Raw genomic sequence first — 10,686 nt, forward strand, 5'->3', positions numbered from 1 at the left:
GTGAAATGCACGACTTTTCCAATACAGTTACCTGTATCATACTCAAATAATGTTAACTACCTATTTTTTATTTTTCTGCAAAAAGAAAGATCACATTGCTAAAACAATAATTCAAAAAGTACGTAATATAAGTAATAAATAAACACATTTAAAATTGCATCCCATAGGGTGGATGAAATTCGCTCCTGAGTTTCTTAAGGCTCTGGGAGTGGTGGTGGTGTTTTGATTGGTATGCCCTTTGCACCATTGCGTTGAGATCAGATGCAGTGCTTGTGTATTGGCATTCCCATCTTTAAGAGTGGTGACCGGAGGGTGTGCTCCTATTATAATGGCTTCAAACTACTCAACTTCCCTGGAAAGGTCTGCACCAGAGTACTGAAGAGGAGTCTGCTGGAGCAGCTCTTTAGCCTATCGAAGAAATTCAGAGGTGCCTAGCAATTTGCCTGATCAATCTACAAGTGCTTTGTGGACTTGGAAAAGGCAGTTGACTTTATCTGTCAGGCGATGCTGTGAAGGGTCTTTTAGAAGTATGGATACCATTGCTACAAGTCATTCAGTCCCTTTACAACTGCAAAAAGAGTCTGACCTGCATTGCAGATAGTAAACTGGATTAGTTCCAATTGGGCTGCCCTTTGTTATTCTATCTATAATTTTTATGGACAGTATTTCTAGATGGAGCCAAGTGACAGAAGGCTTTTCTGATCTCGTTTCTGATCTCGTCTCAGCATTTTGCAGATAATCGGGTTGCGTTCAGTAGCCAACATCTTCAGTGTTGCAGTCAAGTGTGAAGCAGCGGGAATGAGGACTAGCACCTCCAACTTGATGGCCATGGTTCTCAGCTAGAAAAGAGTCCACTTCAGGTCAGGGATGAGTTGCTTCCTTAAATGGAGGATTTCTGCATCTCGTTCTTGTTTGCAGAGGAGTAGAAGATTTAGTGGATGTGTTTGAGTTATGTCTGCATTGATTTAAACGATGTATCAGTGCTTTGCAGTAAAGAAAGATGTGAGCATCAATGGAAAGCTGCCAATTTCCTAGTTGATGTACATCTCTACTCTTGCCTACGGTCACTAGGCGAGAGTAGTAGTGTGCTGTAAGTCACAATTGACCTGACAGTGAGGCTCTTCGTGTTCAGTAAGGAGCTCCACATTTAAAGGCTATTAATTTGTTAAGACAGCGGAAACTTATTCAGTCAGTTTACTTGGACAAGCTGCTCAGACTGTGCATCTCCATGTGCTAGACAAACATAGATCAGTTCACATCCGCGTGGTAAATACTGTTGGTCACACTTAACTGATTTAAAACTTGCTGACATCACTACTCGCTGCTCTAGCATGGTGAAACTTACACAATCTCATATCAAAGCGTTTACTCCTGGTTACACATTTCAAGATGTTATCACACACTAAAACCACACCAGGTGAAGGTTCCAGACTAGCATGCCTTTGTGAACCCTAGTCTTGCTAAGACTATTCCAGTAGTTATCATTGGCCAGGTAAGGTTTCTGCTGCTTTTTCTGATCATGTCATTAATTTGCACGTTGTGCACATTCATACAAGTTTGCATTTTAAGTACTCCCTTAATAATGTATGATTAATGTTAACATCACCACACAAGTAACTGTTTATTAGTTACTAAGTAAACAGTAGACTTTCCCCTTTAAGAATTGTATGTGCTTTATTTGAACATGTTCAACTGTAACATGAAGATTGTATTGACTGTGTGGTCAGTAGTTTACTTTATGCCATGTTATGAGTTTCAAAATCAACAGAGAACCTTGACTTAATTATTAATATCAGGAGTATTTGTCTTATGCTGACATATCTGTGGTTAAAGATTGTTGCAAAGACGTAAAGATGTAAATACATAAACTTTTATTTTAAAACATGTTGGATATTTCATGGTAAAGGCACAGCTATATAACACTGTATAAAATTATACAGTGACTCATCTTTTGTAGATGTCCAAATTTGTGTAAAAGCTAGATAATCTAAAATACTGATATTCTGTTCTTCTTACAGCTTTCAGTTTGCAGCTATTCGTCTAAAAGCACTGGCACTCTCAGTCAAAGCAGCTGTACATATAAAAGAACAGCCCGCCTCTTTATGCAGAGATTGCTTTTACTGGAGCACAGTTCACTTACAAACATTGCAGTAGTGGTGGTACACACAATGGTGAACTTTACCTTGATGCCAGTTTTATTCTGCACCATGAGTAAGTACACGTTTCACTATTTTCTCACACAATGGTTAAATCTGTACCACAATCCAAGTGATTTAAATATTGTAGCCAACTTTACTCATAGGCATTGTCGGGTTTGTGTGGAGTTTGACATTTAGGAATATTTGCTTGTTTCAGGTTGGATCTCTTCCTCGGTCACACAGTTTTACACAGCGGAGGTTCAGCCTGGTCAAGAAGTCACAGTGAAGTGCTCCAATTTCAGCAGATATCACTCCCACATATTTTGGTTTAAAATGGCCAGCAGTCCCAATGCCAGCTGCATCTCATCTATGTCCAGCTCTGATAGCAACGTTTCTTTCTGTGATGGATTTAAAAAAAGCAAATTTCACATGACATCCAACACCTCTGTGTTATTTCTTGAGATCAAACAAGTGAATTCTTCTGACTCTGCGCTTTATTTCTGTGGAGAGAAACAGACAGATGGAAGGTCAGTCATCTCAAGTGGAACATATTTAAAAGTTCAAGGTAAGTAATGCTGTTTATGGTATTTTATTGTAAAGAAAATAAAGAAAAATAGCAAAGAAAATTATATACCATTTTGAGTAAATGTAAAAACAGGCAGTAGACTTTGTAAAGTTTTGATTTTAATTGTCCATTTTGTAGACGTGGCTGATGGATTAACACATGAACAAATGATGACTGTGATCCTGGGCATTTTAACTGTTGTCCTTCTGGTGGTCATCTTTAGTCTGGCTGTTAAAATCAGGAGATTTCATACAGGTATTTATATGACTTCATTTAAATTGTCCAATCAAACATCTGTGGTATATTACTGACCGATGTATTGTCCCTGTCGTTTAGCTCAAGATGATCCACAGAATCCACAACAGAGTGAGGTAATCTATTTTAATATTAGATTTTGACTTTAGATTAAGATTTATAAGTGGATAACAAAGACATCCAACTTGAACCCACTGAGGGTTCGAGTTGTTTTTATTTAACTGTGTTAGATTTTTTTGTTGTTTTTGTTTTTAGAAACTAGAAACGGTTACTTTTCAGATTAGGTTTCATATATTCTTTTTGGCATCTCAGTTTTTTTGTCAACAGTTTTCATTGGTGCTTCCAAAAAAGGTGAAAATTAGATTGGAAAGTGCTGAATGTTAATCTAACCTTAACCAAACCTGATACCTAGATAATGGCCTCTCTCCTGGTGGATGTTAACATGTGATGTTTTGGGATTATTGAATTTAAACATTTTCATTTACAGAATGTGGATTCTGATGTCATGACCTATACATCAGTGAGTTTCCATCCCAAAGCTAAAATCAGAAGGCCTGAACCACCGAGGGAGCTGGAGCCTAATGTTGTGTACGCTGCTACGAGATAGACTCACAAACCAAACCCAACGTTAGCTCAGAGTGGAACATGATCTGCTTGTGGGGTTTTGTACCGTTGGTGTGTGGGAAGAGTTGTAATTATTAATTATGTAAAATTTATGCAACCACTGTTAATTGGTTTATAAGACAACAATAACTTTTCATTCAAATAATCCAAAATACAATTTTGGCAAGAACCCTAAATGTTACAGAACTTTTATCTGAACTTTATAGTCGGTTGATTAAAGATGACCTATAATGCACATTTCAAGCCGTTGTTTTTGTCCTTCTGTTCTACTACACTACACCCTCTCTTGGCGATATTGTTGTATATATTACATGAGTAATTATTAAGTCATTTTCAGTACAATACATATATTTAGACATATTTAAGTCCCTTTCTTCTGTTGGTTTATTGTAAAGAGTTTTTGTTTCTGTTCTAGAGATTTCTATCAGAATCCAAAGCCTGATGCTTATAGTTCTTTCATTGTAGTGCGAATCACTGGTCTCCGAAATGACCAAACTGTGAAAAGTTAAAAGAGCAAGAGCTTTCACTCAGTTGTTACATTCTTCTAAATAAAGAATCTCAGATATATATTTGACAAAACGCATTTGATATATGAATATGATCATGGTAGTGATAAAAAATTATTAAGATTCATAATTTTTTCCATTTAGGTAGAAATATGGAGATGAATAAATACATGAAATTACGTATGAAATTATTTTTCTCATTCACACTTTCTAATTTCCAACGAAACTACAGGACAAACCATGGGGTATGACAGCATAACATTAAATTAAAATATTTATTTTGAAGACATATTTTAATTGCTTCTCATTGTTTTCTGACATTTTGCACAGTACAGTCTATAATTTCTTGGACAAAAACGCATCTCTTGTAGTTTTGCCTCTGTACACCACCGGAACTGAGATCAAACAATCACTGTGTGATTGAAGTGCAGACTTTCAGATTTAATTTGAGAGTTTTGAAAATCTACTTTTTTAGAGCCATTTTTCTACACTTTTCACCACGTACAGAGACTTAAATCAGACAACATAGCATAAATTTAAATATAAGGATCGTTTATAATACTGGGATGAAAATCCTTTGCAGTCGATGACTGTCTGAAGTCTGGAACCCACAGAATCATTTCAACAAAAGTTTTCAGAGAATTTAAAAATACAAAAAAACAACGTCAGACCTCTTAACGTGAAGATACAGTATATTTCATACAGTATTTACAGTGAGCAAGTTTGTAGAAGTAACTCAAACCTCTCTAAAGCGGTATCACCATACAGCTGCCTGAGGGTTTGTAACAGGTCTCACTTACTTAGACCCACATCACCAGTTCAGCTCTACGACGTGCATCGCGTGTTCAAACTTGTGAAGAGATGCTTGCAGCAGTGTGACATTTTCTCACCCTAAAGTAAAAGCATGTGTTTCTGAAGACTCATAGCAGAAGTAGCTCCCACCATCTGCAGTATGCAGTACAAAACTGACATCTGTGGAAACTGGCCTTACCCTTAGATCAGCAGTGTCAAACTCATTTTATTTCAAGTAAACCATAAATGATTACCTATAAATATTTTCCTTTCTTTTTGCCAAAACAAATGAGAGTACACAGCTGGAGATGACTTAACTTATCAAACTGCTATGCTAACAGGAAATACATTAAGAATGCTCCTGTATTTGTACTTGGGTGGAATTAAAAAGGTGGTCAACTACTCATACAGAGATGCATTTGCAATAACTTACAACATAATGCTTCCTGGTGCAATAAACACACAAAGACAAAGAAATGATGCCTCGTTCACCACAAATTCCACACGTTATAAAGTCATGCAGTGGGCTGGAAGTTGTATGTTTGAGACCCCTGATCTTAAGGCTATTGAAACCACAGACTATATATAAAGGATGGTTGCACTCACCATGATGTTACCCACTGGTTTCTGAACTTTATATTTTAAAGTGTCAGAGTTTTTTATTTTTGCTACTACCATGCTGGTTTTTAAAGCCTTAATTGACAATATGTAGACAAGCACTGAGTCATAATGGGGGGTGGATTCCCATTAATTTCCTACGGCGGACACCACAGATGTAACAAGGTTGATTTAAACACTCAAAATTCAATGAAAGAGGTCATCATCAAGTGCATAGTGTGGAGAAAGTTATAAGGCCTTGAGGCAATCAGATGTAAAAAACAATATTTATGTGTGTTTTAAGTTAGTCAGATTTGACCCGAACACGACAGGAATTTTTTTAATGACATCCATCCATCCATTCGCTTCCGCTCATCCTTTCCAGGGTTGTGGGGGCGCTGGAGCCTGTCCCAGCTGTCATAGGGCAAGAGGCAGGGTACACCCTGGACAGGGCACCAGTCTGTCGCAGGGCTAACACACAGAGACAGACAACCATTCGCACTCAAATTCACTCCCGCATTCACACCTATGGGCAATTTAAATTGATCAATTAACCTATCCCCACTAACTGCATGTCTTTGAACTGTGGGAGGAAGCTGGAGTATTAACAGCACCTTCTAGTGGCCGTAGTTATTATATAACACAGGAAGAAATCAGTCATCATGATAAAGGTTCAAGAAGGCTCTACACATTTCTTAAGCCTTTTATATATATATATATATATATATATATCCTCAGCTCCAACATACTGAAAAAAATGTCATTTGTACATCATGTGGGTATAAATGTAGTATCAGTGTCTTTTCCTGGTAGCGTTTTTGTGGTCGGTTGAGAAAAACACCCTCCTCTTTTTATTGAAAGACCCCCCTTCCTGGGTCTCACTTCAATTCCAGACATTGCAAAGCTTCAGTCGTGTGTGCAGTGATGAACTTTACCTTGATAACAGCTTTGTCTCTTAAGACAGTCTCTACAGCCTGTGCTAACTTAATTACATTTGATGTCATATTTCTGTTAACCTAGCATTAATTAAGACTTAATTCAATTAATTGATTAATTTTAATTGCATTTTCTTGTTTAAGAACACATTTGATTTGTTTCATCCTGGATCTCCATCAGCGGGTCTCAGACTGTGGAGGTCCATCCAGAAGAAATCATGCTGCAGCGCTCCATCGTCCAGTTCATAACAATCTGGTTCACTCATCCAGCTGGATCAGAGTCATGTTTACAACTGATAAAAGTGCTTCATGCTGCGAAGGATTTCAGAGTGGATCATCGGAAATGACTTTCAGCATCTCAACCATCTTCTTCCTAACCAAACATGTGGATGTATTTGGCTCTGGAATGTATTTCTATGGATTTAATGCAGATGTATATCCAGGCTTTAGAATGATACACTTAAATATTAAAGGTAAGAAAAGTTTCTTTTGATCAGATTTCTTTGTTTTAAATGTTAAAATGCACAAAAAAAATATTTATCCAGATGTCAAAACAAAGATGACGTGAAAACTATTTTCATTTTATCAAACGGCAGCAGTGAATTTGATGATGTGGACAACAAAGAAAAGAGTGACCGACAGAGAGACCAAGACCTGAATTTGAACCAATGAAATGATCCTGTCATAGAATAATTTGATGGCAAAGCTGATTCTGGCTCCTCTGACTGTTTTCCTTGTAAATATCATCAGTGGTATGGCTGTTAAAGTCAAGAAACACCATACGGGCACCAAGAGGATTTATCTGATCATTTTTTGCGAAGTATGAAAGAGGTTTTAGCATAATGATTTACATTGATGCCATGTTGTTCTGTCTCTGTAATGTAGCTGCTGCTGCTGAAGGATAGAAACTGCATAAATTTTTATCTTCTTTTTTGTTCACTGTTTATGCAATTTTTTCATTAATTAATTAAGACACTACAAGTTGTTACTGTACTTTGAAGAATCTGGACTCACCTGAAGCAGCTGGAATAAGAAACAGAAGTCGGCATCAGAGAAAGAAGTGGATACTTGTTTATGTAACTCAAGGTTAAATTGTTGTTTTATATTGTTTGTGTGCGACTGATTAGTTAGAGTAAAGAAAATGTTTCATTAATTTTTTTCTCTCTTGTCTGGCTTTTCACTGAATTAGATCCAATCTTTGTTTGTTGGAGGAGGCTGGAACAATCACAACAGTCTATCCTGATTCTCTTATAATGAGAGTTAGATGAAGTTCTGGACATCAATCTGAGCTCAACCACCTTAAGGCCACAGCTGCCATGGGGAAAGAAGCAGGGTACACCCTGAAAAGGTTACAAGTCCATCACATAACCAGTCAATCATCATTCCTCCGTGCTGTGAAAAAGTATTTTCTCCAGGCCATCGCACTACCGCCACCATGTTTGACTGCTGGTATGATGTTCTTTCTATGAAATGATAGGTTAATTTTACATCAGCAGTGGCTTTCACTTTCAAACACTCCCATCGATGCCATTTTTGCAAAGTCTCTTCTTGTTGTTGAATCATGAACACTGAGCTTAACTGAAACAAGTGATGCCTGCGGTTCTTTAGATATTGATCTGGGTTCTTTTGTGACTGCTTGTATGAGTTGTCAGTAATAAATTACCTGAAAATTAAGTGTGACAAATATGCAAAACAGGAAACAGCAAAGAGGTAAATACTTTTTCACTTGCACTGTAGGCTGCAACTAAACATGCATGTCTTTGGAACATGGGTGGAAAAGTCACACTCTGCTGGTCATTAGAAAAAATACCAGTATAAGCAGTTTTCACTTTTCAGACCCAAAACCTACATACATCTTTTAAGTGCACTGTGTGCTTAAGATGCTCTCCTTTATCCCCCTGGCCACCAGCTGCTCTCACCAACTGTTTTCTTACCTTTGCCACCCACCTGATCTCAAATCTGCTTGGACACACAGGTTTTTTTTGTTTGTTTGTTTGTCGTCTTAGTCTTCTCTGCAATTATTATTTTGAGATAGTGGGAAGGAAAAACTCAATTTTAACAGGAAGAAACCTCCTGCAGAACCGGCTCAAGGAGCAAATTTCCACATCATCTTCATCAGGCTATGTCAGACCAGAATAGACTGAGGAGGATTTAATGTTTCAATGGGTTGCATTTAAGGTGTCATCGATTGAATATGTTAGAAATAAAACACAGCAAAATTATGAACACTTGTGAATTCACAGCATTACTTTTCATCCAGCATTGCTCTCTCATTTGAACTTCTTTTGACTTTTGCTATTGAACTTTTTATAACCTTTAAAAAGCCTTACATGTGTCTCCTTTTCCTCTCTGACTGAAGCATCACTCTTTGGTCCTTTGTTTTTGTAGAACAAAAGCCTGAAGAGGAATTTTGCTGGCAACTGTGAAGAGGTGATATTGTTCATGTCTGCTGTGGTGTCTTAAATTTCCGCTTCATCTTTATCTCAACAAATAAGGTGTTACTTGATGTTTGTGAATCTTACTCACAGGTCACAAATGGTCTGCAGGGGGAGGGAGGGATGACATACTTATCACTTCAGCTGAAATCGCAGAGCATCAACAGTCAGTAGTCTTTTAGGAGAAGAAGAGGCGGTGAAACCTGACCTAGTTGGTTTTGACTTGATAAAATCAGCGTTTGTAGTTGTACAGAGTTTTGGAAAAGTAATAGCAAAAAGTAAATTATTGTCATCTCTGGATTATTTATATTAAAAGGACTAATAAATAATGAAGACACAAGATGAATGCTTGTAATACGGTTAGGTGGTCTGGGTGTAATTTTTTTTTAATTGTCTCTATTGTATCCTGACACATTTGTTGTTTATATGAAAAAAAAACAAAAGATGCAGCTTTCTTCTCTGTCCATGTTCTTATACAAATTTCAGCCAGCACCTGGGGAGGGATTTTAATTCAATTCGATTCAATTCAATTTTATTTATACAGCACCAAATCACAAAAAAAGTCGCTTCAAGGCACTTTATATTGTAAGATAGACCCTGAAATAATACATACAAAGAAAAAAAAAAACAATCATTTAACCCCAATGAGCAAGCACTTTGGCTGCAGTGGGAAGGAAAAACTCCCTTTTAACGGGAAGAAACCTGCAGCAGAACCAGGCTCAGAGCAGCAATCTGAACTATTTGGATGCAGGAATTACAGTCGAGGATGAGTTGACTAACAAGTGCCTCATAACAAGAAGTGTGGCTGATCGGTAGGCCAGATCTCTGCTAACACATTGTGTGAATAATGAAAGTCCTTGTCATAATCCTTGATCACTGTTAGCAGTCAGCATAAAAACTGCTTTGTAACACCCCCACCCCTCCCCCTTTAATAAAGAAATTGTGTTTCATTTTCTTTTAAATTGTCTTACAGTTGTTTTTAACCTGACACAAATGAGTGAACGCACACGCGCACTTAAAACAGCAAGTATCGGTATAGATTTTGCTCATTTGTTGTCAACCCGTTTCTTGCCTAAAAGCTGTGATGTGGTCATGACGTTGTGGTAAAAGCTGCATCTTTTTCTTTATGGTGCTTTTTTCCCCTTTTTTCCCCTTTTCTTTATGAATCATTTGACAGTTTGTGTGTCGAGCAAAGCTAATGTAAAAACCGCGCATGACTAAAGTCAGAAATGTGCATAGCTAAAATGAAAGAGAAAGTAGTTCATAAAATGTGTCTCTATCTGTGCAAATGATCTGGGGAAGAAAAAGAAGTGCACAAACTAAGAAGACAACAAATAGCAATGGAATAGTCTAAACCACAGGAAGACTGGTTTGTACCTGTAACCACACACATCAAAGGCCTGGCAGATGATGCTTAAAGAGTTACTTTACCTTTAACACTCTCTGTAACAGTCAACCACTGTGTTTAACTTAATTTATACCACCTGACTGGTCTTCACATTGAAATCTGATCTGCTGAAACAAAAGGCCTATTACCAAACACTTGCATACATACTTAGTATGAGGCTCACATATCATAGGTGAGTGTGAAGAATAGCCATTAATCATTGCTGTGTGTGTCTGTCGAATTGCTGGTGTGCTTTGCAGTAACTTGCTGCATGTCTATACAAATGATCCCATCCACACATTTAGGAAACACTAAAAATCACAAGACCATACAATAAAAAGACTTAAGGTCTGTTTCATGCATCAAAAAGAATAATGCATTATATATTTTGTGATATGCTTCAGAGTTTGAATGTACTGGTTTCCAGGATTTGTAATTATGCCACCTCAGTT

General features: G+C 37.3%; 1 protein-coding gene and 1 long non-coding RNA gene across 2 annotated transcripts; both read left to right on the plus strand.

The window, feature by feature from the left end:
• Window positions 1–2,102: 2,102 nt before the first annotated feature.
• Window positions 2,103–3,820, plus strand: LOC146391625 (uncharacterized). Its single transcript, XM_084924564.1, has 5 exons — window positions 2,103–2,211; window positions 2,356–2,703; window positions 2,842–2,958; window positions 3,040–3,074; window positions 3,446–3,820. Exons 1-5 carry the CDS (start codon window positions 2,103–2,105, stop codon window positions 3,563–3,565), a joined length of 729 nt encoding a protein of 242 aa, XP_084780690.1. The 3' UTR covers window positions 3,566–3,820.
• A 2,559-nt stretch (window positions 3,821–6,379) lies between these two features.
• LOC146391626 (uncharacterized) lies at window positions 6,380–10,032 on the plus strand. Its single transcript, XR_014799200.1, has 3 exons — window positions 6,380–6,885; window positions 7,009–7,861; window positions 8,801–10,032. It is a non-coding gene; the product is annotated as an uncharacterized LOC146391626 (long non-coding RNA).
• Window positions 10,033–10,686: the final 654 nt, after the last annotated feature.

The sequence above is a fragment of the Perissodus microlepis genome, chromosome 3, assembly GCF_051167445.1.
Source record: "Perissodus microlepis isolate ML-2025 ecotype Zambia chromosome 3, ASM5116744v1, whole genome shotgun sequence".
Classification (NCBI taxonomy): Eukaryota; Metazoa; Chordata; class Actinopteri; order Cichliformes; family Cichlidae; genus Perissodus; species Perissodus microlepis.

Coding starts and splice junctions, on each gene's coding strand:
- LOC146391625 (XM_084924564.1), top strand. CDS start 2,103: ATGCAGAGATTGCTTTTACTGGAGCACAGTTCACTTACAAACATTGCA. Junction 2,704..2,841: donor AACATATTTAAAAGTTCAAG/GTAAGTAATGCT, acceptor TCCATTTTGTAG/ACGTGGCTGATGGATTAACA. Junction 2,959..3,039: donor AATCAGGAGATTTCATACAG/GTATTTATATGA, acceptor CCTGTCGTTTAG/CTCAAGATGATCCACAGAAT.